We start from the raw sequence: 16292 nt of genomic DNA, 5'->3' as shown, positions 1-16292 counted from the left end.
CCTTTAGCCTTAAGGAGGTCGCGGTGGTCGGCTCCCGGGCCCGTACTCTGGGGTCTCTCTTTAAAAAGGCGTTGATAGATGTTAAGTTTATAAAAGTTCGTGACGCCACCTGTGGCTTCTGGTGAGGATCACCAGCGCTGCGCAGTCCACTGAGGCCAATGATAAGGCAGCTGGATGGTATAGCTCCCACAGATGGAGCTAGGCCTCAGGGCAGTGTATGACGGGGTATGCAGGACAGAGAGACTCAGCCGCGTCAGAGCAAGAACAGGGACAGACACGATAGTCACTTCAGTACCTTTTACTGATGGAAATTCAGGCACTCCCCGGAGCAATGTAGGGTGAAGGGTGTATGTCCGGATCCTCCCCAATGAGCGGGTTTTGGGCCTCCTGTTCCTTGCCTCTGCTTAGTAAGTTTCTGACCTGCCTGAAGCTAGGCCTAACTTTGTCTCTGTCCTGCGCTGGCTGTCCTTGTGGTAGGGCCTTCTCTTGGAGTGCACTCTCCCGACCTACGGGGCCTATGTGTCTCCTGGCTCTGGTACGTATCAGCCCTTTAGCGATCCTGGGACTTGTAGTTCTCCAGGGATTCCGGTTATATCTTACTGGGTCGTGGATATCCCGGTAAGCTTCGGACCCGGTGTCCGGTAAATTCTTCTTCGGGGTGAGCTAGTTAAGCTCCTCTGCCCCCTATGTACTAACTCTCTCTACTCGCCTTCGGCCTACTCGGGCCCTCAATAGGCTACTCGCACTAACGGCAGCTTGCCGCGCTTCACCGATCTTATGGCGCCGGCACACCTAAGCTCACTATTCTGAGCTACGACTCAACCGGGCTCAACTCTGTATTCAGGCTTGCACTAACTGAACTCTCCAGAGGAATTGCGGAGTCACTGAGCTCCACTGCAGACTGCCCTGTTTCTGTGTCTCACTCTGCAGGAACTGACTGCCTGGCTCCACCTTCCCTTCTTTATATATCCCTAACAGCTCCCTCTGGTGGTCTGAGGTGGAAGGTGGAGATGTGTGAATGGTTATGGGGGCCTCTTGTGGAGGAATCCGTCAATACACCCTTCTAGGATCTGTGATACCAAGCACAGCTGGGCTTCACACAGGGTCTGGACTTATAAAGAGGGGAAGAGGGAGGAAGAAGAGGATTATTGGGTGAAAGCCAGGAGGAGAGGAGAAAAAGAACATGGGACACACAATTTAACCCCTTCAGCAGGGCACAGCAGTCAAGGGGCATTCAATTAAAGATTGACGTGCCCTGCAGACTGCTGAGACCCAACAACAATATTTCCTCAAAAAGTCCCATGGAATAACGACAACACACAGATCTTAACCAAAACTCCTTTTAATGGGTAGAAGTCGGTCACAGCCAAAAAGGACATGCTCAGTATTTAACCGGTATAAAACTTGGTTAAGGCACTATTGGCCAGCTGAAACGGGTGCAAATCCATATGCCACAGCTGGACTCCCAGCGCAAGTCAGACTTCGTCCCGGAAAAAAACATCAAGATGGAGAAAATGACCGCTAAGGAGGAGCGGAGTATTTATACTGCGCTCCGCCCCCCACCCATTTGGTAAAAAGCTTGTTCTATGCTATCCTGGAGACCGGAGAGAAAAATATCCAGCCCTATTTCCGTCAGATGGACTCCATCGGGTAGCATAAGACTGGAATTGTCTCCCTCAAGTTGGTGATGCCTCATGACCACTCCGGCCTTAAAACGGATAAAGCGGGACAAGCGGGCATTAAGCGTGCGCACAGAACGTTCAACTGCCGCCACATCTCTCGCGCCCTGCCATGCAACACGTGACATGACCTCTGACCAAATCAGAGTAAGCTCTGGAAAAAGTCTGTGGAATTTATCCACGTCGGAGCGCATGATTGTGAGGAGTTCCGCTAGGTGAAAGGAGCAGAGATCATTCCCGCCCGCATGCAGGACTAGAATTAAGGGAGAGGAAGCAGTCTGAGCTATCCGCACCACCTCGGGAAGAACCTGAGGCCAGGTCAAGCCTCTTATTCCTCTCAAAAAAACGTTGATGCCGTGGAACCCAAGACCTCTGCCACCTGGTCGACGTTCTGCTCTTTGGGATGCCCAGAAGATGTAAGAGTGGCCCAGTATCCTCACTGTGTGTTTTACACCATCTATGAAGAGATAATAAAGTTAGTGAAGCAATAAATTCGGTCTGATGTATCTTGCAAAACAGGAGGAACGCCATCTACCAATGTGCTGGATCTCGGAGTTAGGCAAACCAGCACGGGCTGCTTCGGTAGCAGCTGCTATCCTAAAGGAGTACGTACCAAATACCTTGAGAGGAAGGCCTACGAAAGCTAAACATTTCCAAAAAAACTAGATTGAAATTGAAAAACCGTAAGAGGAGAACCATCCTCATGTGAGAAAAAGGAGTCACCAGATCGCCAGAATGATAAGTAATTATTAACAAGGGTTAAAGGACAAATAGGACCGGGGATGGTAAGAAGGGGAACCCATGAACAAATACCGGACGGGTCAATTTTCGATTTCCGAAAGTGGATACGGAGACCTCGGTCACAGGGAGTGATACCATCATACTGGAGTCCTCCTGAAGTGCGCTTGGATGGGGACACCAATTCACTAATGCGCAAAGCACCAAACCAAAAAACGCGAGTCAAAAAGCGGCAGAGAGTAGAGCAGACTTGAAAGGAGAAGAGCGGACAGCGGGAGTGGGTTGATTAGGCGGGTAAGTAAACTGAAAGAAATGGGCCGTCTGTTCTCCTGACGAGTGTGCTCCCTCCTCCAATCCATAATAGCCTGCCGAATGATGAAAACCTTAGTAACATCGTTCCAACCTAAGAGGCGAAAATAAACACCGAGATCAGATAGGCGGTTCTGTGCAACGGCTCCTGAAACACCCATGCTACGCAAGTAAAGTAAATATTCGATTGTGACCTCCAGACGGGCAGCGTCGGATGCTGCTGCTGATCTATCCCCAAATAGGTTATGCCACTCATTCCATGCCTTACCGTAAGAACGCCATGTAGATGAGGCCACTGAAGATCTCACCAACTCCATCAATCTTTCTCTACCACCTCCCACATGAGGGATGGGCATGGATGCCCCTCTGGTTTGGCTGCGGGGAAACATTCCCGGAATTTCTGCCAATCGAAACGAGAAAGAGAATCAGCAATGACATTATTTGTACCCGGAACATGGCGGGCTTAAAACCAGATGTTTAAACGTAAGCATTTTAATACCAGGAATCTGAGTAATTTGATAACCAGGGGAGATGAGGATGACAAGTGATTTATGGCGTGTACAATACTCATATTGTCAGTCCAATAACAGATCCGTTTATCCCTGAGGGATGGGCCCCATAAAGAAATGGCTGTGATGATAGGAAATAACTCTAACCAAGTAAGGTTTTTAACCCAGCCCTCAGTGCGCCAAGATTCCGGCCAAGGTTCGGCACACCATTGGTCTCCAAAAATGACACTGAAACCAGTAGATCCAGCGGCATCGGAAAAAAGGGAGAGATCCTCATTAGTCAATTCCGATGACTAAAAGAATGTATATCCATTATAGGACAAGAGGAACTCCTTCCCAACCAGCAAGTCTGCTTTCAAAGGAGGTTTTATCCGAATTCTATGATGGGGAAGCTTGATGCTTTTGGTCGAGAGGGATAAACGTCTGGAAAAATTCTCCCCATAGGCATTACTGTGCAAGCAAAGTTAAGGAGGCCTAGCATGGACTGCATTTGACATAGTGTTACTTTGAGGACAGAACAAAATCCTTCAATCTGGGACAGCAATTTTGAATTTTTTTCTGAGGGAAGGCGAAAAACCATGGCAACGGAATGAATCTCAATTCCTAAAAAGGATAGCGAAGTAGTAGCAAAAGTTTTTCCACTGGATAAGGGAACGCCAAAATACGACGCGAAAAAAATAAAATTGTCCAGCAAAAATTGACAGGACCTGGAATCTGGTGGTCCCACAAAAAGAAAATCGTCAAGATAATGGATTATAGCGGAGGAACCTGTTTCATACTTAACCACCCATTCTAGGAAAGAACCAAATAATTCAAAATAATAGCAAGAGATGGAACAACCCATGGGAAGGCAGGTAGATCTCACATCACCGTTACTTTCTGAGTAGCAACGTCTTCGGAAAGTTTATGAAGCTACATTTACAGAAAACATTGGTCCACTGGCTTTACTAAATGCCATCTACAAATTCGAGCTTCAAGATTTGGAGAGGTGTGTATTGTAAGAATTTTTATCACCCAACCACTTTGAGTAGCAGAAGGAGAGATAGCATTAGCAAACTCTCAAGAACTATCTGCATTCTACAATGACGGAACAACGGTTAAACAGCCGAGCCCTTCTGTCAATTGAACATGAGCTCGCCAGACACCTGAATATTAAAGACCTGATTAAGGATTTTTCTAACCAGCAGGTAAAACGACTGCTTGTTCCATACATGTAAATTTGCATCTTCACATCTTCTACATGTAGCCAGTTTTACATTAGTGTGTTATTGCCATGTATGTTCCCCTGTATTATGGATGAGTGTCCTAGCCTGACTGCGGGATTACTGACCCAAAGTCCTAGTATTAGACAGATGTAACAGATCGGATAGTAATGTTTCAGTTCTGAGACCTGCACCTGACTGACCCTGCGATGCACTATCCGTACCCCAGATGGGAATACCCATTTAATATTAGGGCTCAGTTTTTAGGATAGAGCGCACTATTGTTTGTTGTTCTTGAATTTATGGAAATACATCTTTATTATTATGGTTCATTTCCTTAGATCGTGTGCAAAACTGTTTGTTGTTTTAATATGTTTTCTGACCTCACAAAATGACCTTATTTTCATTGTATTAATTGGTTATACGTTTTGTCTTTGTTTTGTTACATTATAATTTTGCACTTTACATAATTGACCAAAGGATTTAACTAAATGACTCTTATGAAAAATAGATTTAATTAGCGAAATGTTTAGTGGGAATGTTTTACAAAACTTTTATGTTAAGGGCATTGACCGTGTTCTGGTTATTCTTAACCAATGTGTGTGTGAGATGAATAAAAGGCCCTTAATGCAGAAATTCAACATAGAAATATAGTCTATTTCCCATATTTCGTATTTAGTGCCGAAGTTCAAGAAAGACCATAATACTAAGTGCCTTATCATCATCTCAAACACATTGGTAAAGAATAACCAGAAAATTGCCAATCCTTTTAATCATAGTTTAACTTTTTGGAAGAATTTACTTTAAAGTTTGTCACCCCTTATATCATAAATAATAAATAAACAGAAATTGCTTTTCTAATAGAATAACACGTCCAGAAGAGATTCCTTTTCAGCAGTCACCTCATTATCATAGCCAGCAGGATTACAATGAGAGATAACAGAATCCACCATTCACATTAGGTCGTGTCACAGCTCACCTCTTCCCCTTTCCTGCACAATGACATCTGCATGTCACTAAACATGAGAACATGTATAGAAAACTCTCCCTAGGAATTAGACTCCCATATTTTGTCTTGTGATATATATACATCCATATGTCTATTGTTCATATCTCCAAACAGGCAAGACAGCAGATTTCCATAAATGTACAGAAAACAGGATACAATAATCTGAAGTCAGAAATACAGATTATAAAAAAATTATCACAATCTGGTTTCAATTAGTTTAAAAAATGTACGTCACTCATTCCCTTAAAGAAAAATAAGCAAAATATACCTAAAAAGAATATTGGATAGTTTAAGAAATGTTTAATAGGTTAGAGTAGAGTAGGGCCCTGCCAAAAGAGTCTACCTTGTCGTGGTGGCAGGCTTAAAAAATCTTTTGGCCAAAACAAAAGCTGATGGCTGTGTATGTGATATGGTGTTCGATGGGAACTGTTTATGTGTGATTGGTGAAACCGAGGTGCAGAAGCAGAGTTTTTCCAAGAGTGGGAGGTGGGACGGTGGAAAGTTTGAGGGGTGGAGGCGGGGCTGGTGTGGAGTCTCAAGGGTGCCCGGAAATGTTGCCAGTATGGGGTGCTGAAATTCCTGGTGGCAGCCCTGCTTCAGTATGTAGCAAAAATCACAGTCTCCTACTCTCCACAGGCATGTGTTCAAAGGAGTATGTTACGGATCCGGGTGGTGGAACCTCTGTGCTGCGGTGCAAGGAGGGACCAGAGGGGCGTAAGTAGCTGTCAACTCGGACTGACCAAGGTCATACGGCGGCTCAATCGACTCCGTGACCAGGGAAGACCGAGCAGAGAGACCAGGTGCTACTCTGGGACCAACCTTGTATGAGAGCAGGTGACTCCCACGGGTCAGAAGGCAGGAACTGACCGGTACAGCAGATGAGCACGGCAGGCAGGCTGACGGGTGATCCGGGTAGGCAGACTGGCAGACACGGCAGATAACAAGCAGGAGCCTCCAGATAAGCTGACTGGTAGGCACGGTAGGTAACAGGCAGGTGCTTCCAGGTAAGCAGGCGGGCAAGGCCCATAGACAGACTGGCGGACTTGACTGTAGACAGACTGTCGGGCTGGAGAGTAGACAAGCTGGCGGACTGGACTAGTAGTCAGGCTGGACTTGTAGTCAGGTTGGCGGGCTGGACTTGTAGTCAGGCTGGCGGGCTGGACTTGTAGTCAAGCTGGCGGGCTGGACTGGTAGTCAGGCTGGCAGCAGGACCTGAGGGCTGAAGCAGAGTTTAACACACAAAGCTACAACCTTGCATGGGCACCTCCATCTTGGAGGAGGTGCCTTTTATATGAGAGGTCCTCCGGTCATTGGCCGGGGACTCCTTAGGACGGCGTGCGCGGCCCCTTTAAGAGGGCGCCCTAAGCACAATGCCCGGGAAGCTGCGCACCGGCAGAAGCAGGAGCGCCGGAGGACGCCGGGAGGGGAGCGCGGCGGTAAGAGGGACGGCGTCTCTGCCTGTCAAGGCGCAGAGACACCGATACTACAGAGTATTGTCATGACAAGCAGTGGGGTGTTCAGAAAACCTCAAGCTGTCATGACAACCCTTTGGCACCCCACAATCATGATGCAGGGACAGTTAGAACAGTGTGCCCCACCTGGACCAGTCGCTGTAAATTCTGCCATCACAGATAGTTAGCGGCATATAACAGGTTAACGGTCGCTTCCCTCCACTCGCATCTGTTAGAGGCAGATGATGGCTGAATAATGCAGCCATCATTTGTCGGCTCAGTTCCCAAGTCCACATCAAAGAACGGGACCTGGGATTTGTTATTTTTTTCTATAAACCGTTTTGGTTTTTACTTTTTTTACTTTAGTTCCTTTACAGAATGTGAACCTGGTTGAGCTTTATTGCACGATGCTGCGAGGCATGATTTACAATTACAGCTGTGGGGGCCATTGTGTGAGTTGGTTGACTAAAAGAGCCCCCTACCTTTATTTGACAACCTAGATGCCACTGATACTATAGGTTGCGGCATCAAAGGCGTTAATTAAAGATAACAGCTAGGATCAAAGACATTGACTGCTCAGTTCCTGCAGGAGCCCCTCAGTGATCCAGCTGGAATGGTGCCAGCACCTCCGGTGCGTATAGCTCCTATTATTTTACTTTGTGGAAACATATTGATTGAGAAGGGTTGGTCCTAGTAGTGAACATCAGAGAGAGACTTGCGGCCTAGCCGGAAAACCCAGTGATCCCCGCTAGGGCCAGAGCTTCATAGAGAACTTACATGGAAACTCACACGACTGGGCACACCACCTTTGTGAAGAGAACATTAACGTTAAATAGTGAAAGACTTTCTCTGCTATCCCAAGCTTACTGTTATTAGTTCTACTGTTGATTTGCCTTGTTACTAACACTTTACAGTTTAAAGTATATACCGTATATACTCGAGTATAAGCCAACTGTTTCCGCACACTGAACTCATCATCTTTCCTTCATCTCGCATATCTTCCCCACCTGATCTTTCTATCACAATAAATGACATCACACTTTCCCCGGTCCCCGGAGTAACCCCTGACTCTGCCCTGTCCTTCAAACCCCACATCCAAGCTCTTGCCACCTCCTGTGGCCTCCAGCTCAAAAGTATTCCCAGAATCCATCCTTTCCTCAACCCTCAATCTATTAAACTGCTTGTTCATGCCCTCATCATCTCCCGCCTCGACTACTGCAACACCCTCCTCTGTGGCCTACCTGCTAACACTCTCGCACCCCTCCAGTCCATCCCCAACTCTGCTGCTCGACTGGTTCATCTCTCGCCTCACTATTCCTCTGCTACCCCCCTTTGCAAATACCTTCACATGCTAATAATAATAATAAAAAGTAATTTTTCATTTAACTTTGCATGAAGCCCTGTGGGTTATACAAAATTTCTGAATACGGTTTTGAATATTTTGAGGTGTATACATGACATATAGATCCCTCAAAATCTTTTCAAATGTGTAGATGGTCCTGAAAAACTGAGGGATGGGACATTTCATTGGCATACAAAATTCAAAGTACAAAAATGAGACTTTTTCTAAATATTTATCAAATTTCCGATATTTTTTATATAAATGTCTATCATATTGACCTAAATTTACCACGAACGTAAACTACAATGTGTCAAGAAAAAAATTATTACCACATAAAATGGCACATATTAGTTTAAAAAATTTGGCTTGGTCAGGAAAGTAAAAAGTACCTTAAGTGGGAAGGGGTTAAAGAGTTATTCCCAATATATGTAATAACTCTGAAGTGGAGCAGACTCCACAATACAAACTGTTTATTTTATTAAAATAAATACATTTCTTAGACCTGATGAGGCTTGTTTGGTTGCATTAAAAATCCACTTGCTTTTGAGCCGAAACATTGGCACCTGTTCACACGGGCCAATAAATACACCATTTTTTATGTAATTTTCTATTAAGTGCTACCATCTTTTTTGCTTACTTATATGCCGACACTGGGGTATCGTGTGCCGGGACCCTTGGAGCTCTCACCGCCATAAAACCTGAACGGCCATGCAGTCCCTCCGCCTCTTATGGGACGTGCTGGTGAAGGTGCGTACGCAATGACATCATCGCGTACGCGTCTGCATAGAGCGCCAAGATGCCAGTACAGAAGTGCAGCTGCAGGGGATTATATGAGAGGTAAGTATCAATTTATTTATTTTTAATAGAATTAATTAAATGGTCTTGGGGGAGAGCTCATGATGAACTGGGAGTGGAGGTTGGGGAAAGCACTTGGAGAATAGGGAGTGGGGGAAGGGGAGAGCACATGATGAATTGGGAGTGGGGGGGGAGAGAGCACATGGTGAATTGGGGGTGGGGAGAGCAAATGATGATTTTGGAGTGGGGGTGGGGAGAGCTCATGATGAACTGAGAGTCGGGGTGGGGAGAGCACATGGAGAATTGGAAGTGGGGGGTGAGGAGAGCACAAGGTGAACTGGAATTAAGGGGTGGGGAGAGCACATGGTGAACTGGGAGTGGGGGGTGGGGAGAGCACATGGTGAATTGGGAGTGAGGAGTGGATAGAGCACATTATTAATTGGGGGTGGGGAGAGCACATGGTGGGTGGGGAGAGCAAATTATGAATTGAAGGTGGGGGGTGGAGAGAGCAAATGGTGAATTGCGAGTGGGGGATGGGGAGAGCACATGGTGAATTGGGGGTGGGGAGAGCAGATAATGATCTGGGGGGTGGGGAGAGTACATGGTGAATTGGAAGTGGGGGGTGGGGAGAGCATATGCTGAATGGGGGGGTGAGGAGAGCAAATGATGAATTGGGAGTGGTTGGGGAGAGCAAATGATTAATTGAGAGAGGTGAGTGGGGAGAGCAAATTGTGAATTGGGAGTGTGGAGAGCACATGGTGAATTGGGGGTGGGGAGAGCAAATGATGAAGTGGGGGTGGGGAGAGCAAATGGTGAATTGGGGGTGGGGAGAGCAAACGGTGAATTGGGAGTGGTGGGTGGGGAGAGCAAATGGTGCATTGGGAGTGGGGGTGGGGAGAGCTAATGGTAAATTGGGAGTGGGGAGAGAAAATGGTCAATTGGGAGGGAGCGGTAGTGAGAGCTAATGGTGAATTGGGAGTGTGGAGTGCACATGATGAATTGGGGGTGGGAAGAGCAAATGGTGAATTGGGAATAGGGGGTGGGGAGAACTAATGGTGAATGGAGCAAATAGTGAGTGGGGGGTGGGGAGAGCAAACGTTGAATTGGAAGTGGGGGTAGAGAGCAGATGGTGAATTAGGAGTGCGGGTGGGGAGAGCAAATGGTGAATTGGGAGTGGAGGGTGGGGTGAGCAAATGGTGAATTGGGAGTGGAGGGTGGGGAGAACAAATGGTGAATTGGGAGTGGGGAGAGCAAATGATGAGTTGGGAGTGGGGAGAGCAAATGGTGAATGGGGAGTGGGGATGGGGGGAGCAAATGGTGAATTGGGAGTGGGGGGTGGGGAGAGCTAGTGGTGAATTTGGAGTGGGGAGAGCTAATGGTGAATTTGGAGTGGGGAGAGCAAATGTTGAATGGGGGGTGGGGAGAGCTAATGGTGAATTGGGAGTGGGGGAGAGCAAATAATGAATTGGGAGTGGGGGAGAGCAAATGATGAATTGGGAGTGGGGGAGAATAAATGATTATGAATACAGGTTGGGAGAGAGCATGAACATGACATAATGAATTGGAGTGGAGGGGTTCATGTAAATATAATGAATTGGGGGAGCGGAAGGTACAGAGTGGGGGGTGTTGAGGATGCAGGAGTGTGACTGGTAATGAATTGGGAAAGAGTACAGGTGCTATTTAATTTATATATTTATTGGGTGGAGAAAGTGGCTATTTACAGTTAGTGGGGGGGGCCGTGGTGGATTACAATTTGTATTTGGAATGGTGGGTTGCATAATAACTAATTATATATTAATGGTGGGTGCACATCTGTATTCAGCTGCGTAATGTAGAAATTGGGGAATGTGCTCTAGATAACTGTGTGCTATTTTATGCAGAGACGAGTCCTGGCTGGAAGAAGTGAGGTCGGTCTGCGCTGGATGAAAGTGAAAAAAAGCGAAGATGAAGGACTTCAACTAGAGACGTCACTTGTGAGTCAGTGTGTTCTCTGTACAATGACACTATATACTAATGTGCAGAGCTCCTGTGTATGTCACTGGTGATCACTGTATTACCTGTACACTATACACTATATGGAGAGCTCCTGTGCATAATGTCACTGGTGATCACTGTATTACCTGTACACTATATACACAGCTCCTATGTATAATGTCACTGGTGATCACTGTATTACCTGTACACTGACCCTATATACAGAGCTCCTGTGTATAATGTCACTGGTGATCACTGTATTACCTGTACACTATATACACAGCTCCTATGTATAATGTCACTGGTGATCACTGTATTACCTGTACACTGACACTATATACAGAGCTCCTGTGTATAATGTCACTGGTGATCACTGTACACCGTCTACTATGTAGAGAGCTCCTGTGTATAATGGCACTTATGGTAATATTAGTATTTTTTTTTTTTTTTATTAATGATCAGTATTGTATTATTTGGTCACTATGTGGTGGTAATATGTGGTCCGGTCATGGTGTGGCGGTATTTGTCCCTTACACTGTGTGCAGAATTATTAGGCAAGTTGTATTTTAGAGGATTATTTTTATTATTGATCAACAACTATGTTCTCAATCAACCCAAAAGACTCATAAATATCCAAGCTTAATATTTTTGGAAGTTGGAGTGTTTTTTTTTTAGATTTGGCTATCTTAGGAGGATATCTGTGTGTGCAGGTAACTATTACTGTGCAGAATTATTAGGCAACTTAATAAAAACCAAATATAATCCTATGTCAGTTGTTTATTTTCACCAGGTAAACCAATATCAGTGCACAAAATTTAGAAATAAACATTTCTGACATGCAAAAACAAAAACCAAAAAAATTAGTGATCATTATAGCCACCTTTCTTTATGATGACACTCAACAGCCTTCCATCCATAGATTCTGTCTGTTGCTTGATATGTTTTCGATCAACATTGCGTGCAGCAGCCACCACAGCCTCCCAGACACTGTTCCGAGAGGTGTACTGTTTTCACTCCCTGTAGATCTCACATTTTATGATGGACCACAGGTTCTCTATGGGGTTCAGATCAGATGAACAAGGGGGCCATGTCATTATTTTTTCTTCTTTTAGACCTTTACTGGCCAGCCACGCTGTGGAGTAGTTGGATGCATGTGAGGGAGCATTGTCCTGCATTTAAATCATGTTTTTTTTGAACGATACCGACTTCTTCCTGTACCACTGCTTGAAGAAGTTGTCTTCCAGAAAGTGGCAGTAGGTCTGAGAGTTGAGCTTCACTCCATCCTCAACCCGAAAAGGTCCCATAAGTTCATCTTTGATTATATCAGCCCATACCAGTACCCCACCTCCACCTTGCTGGCGTCTGAGTCGAAGTGGAGCTCTCTGCCCTTTACTGATCCAGCCTCTGGCCCATCCATCTGGCCCATCAAGAGTCACTCTCATTTCATCAGTCCATAAAACCTTTGAAAAATCAGTCTTAAGATATTTCTTGGCCCATTCTTGACATTTTATCTTATGTTTCTTGTTCAAAGGTGGTCGTTTTTCAGCCTTCCTTACCTTGGCCATGTCCCTGAGTATCGCACACCTTGTGCTTTTTGATACTCCAGTAACGTTGCAGCTCTGAAATATGGCAAAGCTGGTGGCGAATGGCATCTTGGCAGCTTCACGCTTGATTTTCGTCAATTCATGGGCAGTTATTTTGCGCCTTTTTTGGCCAACACGCTTCTTGCGACCCTGTTGGCTATTTGCCATGAAACGCTTGATTGTTCGGTGATCACGCTTCAAAAGTATGGAAATTTCAAGATTGCTGCATCCCTCTGCAAGACATCTCACAATTTTGGACTTTTCAGAGCCCGTCAAATCTCTCTTCTGACCCATTTTGCCAAAGGAAAGGAAGTTGCCTAATAATTAAGCACACCTTATATAGGGTGTTGATGTCATTAGTCAACACCTCTCCTCATTACAGAGATGCACATCACCAGATTTACTTAATTGGTAGTTGGCTCTCAAGCCTATGCAGCTTGGAGTAGGACAACATGTATAAAAATTATCATGTGATCAAAATACTTATTTGCCTAATAATTCTGCACACAGTGTATATGTGGTATTATTTGGTGACCATTTGGTGGTAATATGTGGTCTGGCCATGGTGTGGCGGTATTTTTTCCTTGTATGTGGTATTATTTGATCACTATGTGGTGGTAATATGTGGTCTGGCCATGGTGTGGCGGTATTTTTTCCTTGTATGTGCTATTATTTGATCACTATGTGGTGGTAATATGTGGTCTGGTCATGGTGTGGCAGTATACCTTGTATGTGGTATTATTTGGTGACTATGTGATGGTAAATTGTGGTCCGGCTATGGTGTGATGGTTTTTGTTCCTTGAATGTGATATTATTAGTCATTTTAAAAAATGTATGTGACACATTCCTTTAAAGAAAAAGAAATAAAAATATACCTAAAAAGAGTATTGGATATTTTAAGAAAGGTTTAATAGGTTAGAGTAAAGTAGGGCCCAGCCAAAAGAGTCTAACTTGTCGTGGTGGTTGATTAAAAAAATCTTTTGGCCAAAACAAAAGTTGCTGGCTATGTATGTGATATATGGTTGAGTGGGAACTGTAAATCTGTGATTGGTGAGGGCGTGGTGCAGAAGTGGAGTTTTTCCAATATTTGGTGGTGGGACTGTGGAAGTTTCGAGGGGTGGAGGTGGAGCTGGGGTGGAGCCTGGGCGGAGTCTCAAGGGAGCTTGAAAATGTTGCCAATATTGGGCCCTGAAATTCCTGGTGGCAGCCCTCTATCTATCTGTCTATCTAAATAACAAAGTAAGGCTATGTGTGTTATGATCTGCAAGAAGAAATAAGGAAAGATAGGGGAAAGCTGTCCCTACAGTAAGACTAAGCTGAATCCCTACGATGTAGCGGGCTGCCTGTTCCTAGTCAACAGACCCACTTTTTTCTTCGGCTAGTCTGAACGAAGACCTATAGAATTAAGGAAGGGCTCCTAAAGAACTAAGGACTGGGACAAAAATGGGACACTTCCTAAACAGAAATTGTTGTAGAACACAAAAGACAAATTGACAAAAAGTACTAGAGGTCCAAGAGGACCAAGCAAACTGACAGAGCTAGGCACCGAAGCACCAGGCTAGCAAAACAGTCAAACAACACTGAAGTCCAGCAAAGCCAGAAGGGCAGAGCTGGAATATATAGGCAGGTGGTCACGTGGCCACAAAACACAAGATAGCAAAAACTAACAGGAGGGTTCTAACAGAACCCCCTCTTCTATGAGGATCCTCCTGATCCTCCAGGCCCAGGCCTTTGAGGAAACCTCCTGTGGAAAGCTTTAACTAGCCTAGGAGCAGAGACATCATCCGTCCTTACCCAGGAGTAGTCTTCGGGACCGAAACCCTTCCAGGAGACAAGATACTGTAATTTCCCTCTATGCCATCTAGAATTCAAAATACGAGAAATTTCATATTCGCCGTCTTCCACCACAGGAGGAACTGTGACAGTGGCGTCCCTATTAGATACGTCAGCCTTTTTCAAGAAGGAAACATGAAATACAGGATTAATCTTCCAGGAAGTAGGGACATCCAACCTAACAGCAGGTGGGTTAACAACCTGAAGCACTTTAAATGGACCCACAAACTTAGGACCCAGTTTTTTAGAGGGAATCCTCAAACGCAGGTTCTTCAAGGACAACCAAACCATGTCACCCACAGTAAACAAAACCTCTTTACGTTTCCTGTCAAAATACTTCTTGGACTTTTTGTTAGCCTCTTGAAGGTTACAACGTACATTAGTCCAAACTCTCTCTAAATCACCGGAAAAATTCTCCTCCTCCGGCACCGCCGACCCCAATTTGGAGAAAGAACCAAAAGACGGATGTCTCCCAGTACAACAAAAAAAAAGGAGAACACCCAGCAGAGGAGGATGTATGACTGTTAAGAGCAAATTCTGCGAGAAGCAGAAACTCCGACCACACCTCTTGATTGTCCGCCACAAAGCAACGCAAAAACTGCTCAACATCCTGGTTCTTTCTTTCAGTCTGTCCATTAGACTCAGGATGATAACCAGACGAAAATGACAAATGGACTCCCAACCTGCACAAAAAGCACGCCAAAAGCAAGCCACAAACTGAGGTCCTCTATCAGAAACAATATCCGTGGGAACACCATGGAGCTTGACAATCTCCTTAACAAATGCCTTAGCGAGTGTCTTGGCGCAGGGCAACTTAATGAATGGAACCAAATGACACATCTTACTAAAACGGTCCACGACCACCCAGATGACAGTAAAACCCTCGGACACAGGAAGATCAGTAATAAAATCCATAGTGAGATGCGTCCAAGGCGCACTAGGAACATCCAGAAGGCAAAGCAACCCCGCAGCAGGAGTATGTGAAGCCTTTGACCTAGCGCACACAGTACACTGACACACTCACTTGATGACTTCCTTCTGCCATCCAGGCCACCAAAAACTGCGACTGATCAGTCTCTTAGTCTCCGAAATTCCTGGATGACCTGCCAACAGAGACTCATGACACTCCACAAACAAATCTCTCCTAAAGGCTCCAGGCACGAACAACCTCCCATGGGGAGTGTTAGATGGAGCATCATCTTGAGCTTTCAGAATCCCATTCTCCAAAACAGAGTCCAAAGCCGCCACCACAACTCCTTTCTGTAAAATGCTCTCCTCCTCCTCGGCACCGACCGTAGGAGAGAAGCTGCGAGATAAAGCATTGGCTTTAACATTCTTAGTACCAGGGAAATAGGTAACAGAAAAATGAAACCGAGAAAAAAAAAGTGCCCACCTAGCTTGACGGGCATTCAAGCGCTTGGCAGCATCCAGATAAATCAAATTCTTATGATCTGTGAAAACCTGAATAGGAAATCTAGCGCCTTCCAAAAAATGACGCCAATGTTCAAACGCGAGTTTAATAGCCAGCAGCTCCCGATTTCCAACATCATAATTCAGTTCGGTTTCCGAAAAAATTTTCGAAAAGAAGGCACAAGGATGTACTCCACCCTTGTTCTCCTGAGACAAAACTGCTCCGACCCCCACCGATGAAGCATCGACCTCGACCAAAAAAGGCTTGGTCTCATCAGTCTGCATAAGGATAGGGGCAGAACTGAACCTCTCTTTGAGATACTCAAAAACTTCAATGGCCTCAGTAGTCCACTGGGCCGTATTCGCACCTTTCCTGGTGAGATCGGTTAGAGGTTTAACAATTACAGAAAAATTCTTAATGAATTTCCTGTAATAATTGGCAAAACCCAAAAATCTCT

At 45.2% G+C, this 16292-nt stretch overlaps 1 protein-coding gene and 1 long non-coding RNA gene across 2 annotated transcripts in view; both read right to left on the bottom strand.

The window, feature by feature from the left end:
• Positions 1-1416: 1416 nt before the first annotated feature.
• LOC141191747 (uncharacterized) lies at positions 1417-6540 on the bottom strand. The gene is made up of 3 exons (XM_073661674.1): positions 6266-6540; positions 2995-3126; positions 1417-2136 (listed from the first exon to the last, which is right to left on the bottom strand). Exons 1-3 carry the CDS (start codon positions 6471-6473, stop codon positions 1541-1543), a joined length of 936 nt encoding a protein of 311 aa, XP_073517775.1. The 5' UTR covers positions 6474-6540; the 3' UTR covers positions 1417-1540.
• Positions 6541-6551: 11 nt separating this feature from the next.
• The window catches only part of LOC141191748 (uncharacterized), a 45381-nt gene continuing 35640 nt past the window's right edge, over positions 6552-16292 (bottom strand). Inside the window, exon 3 of the long non-coding RNA XR_012265454.1 lies at positions 6552-6665. This is a non-coding gene — a long non-coding RNA (uncharacterized lncRNA). The remainder of the gene's footprint in view (positions 6666-16292) is intronic.

The sequence above is a fragment of the Phyllobates terribilis genome, unplaced genomic scaffold (genome assembly GCF_046119375.1).
Source record: "Phyllobates terribilis strain yellow unplaced genomic scaffold, ASM4611937v1 Scaffold_52__1_contigs__length_9100884, whole genome shotgun sequence".
Taxonomy (NCBI): Eukaryota; Metazoa; Chordata; class Amphibia; order Anura; family Dendrobatidae; genus Phyllobates; species Phyllobates terribilis.
This window is presented reverse-complemented; position numbering and strand designations above follow the sequence as displayed.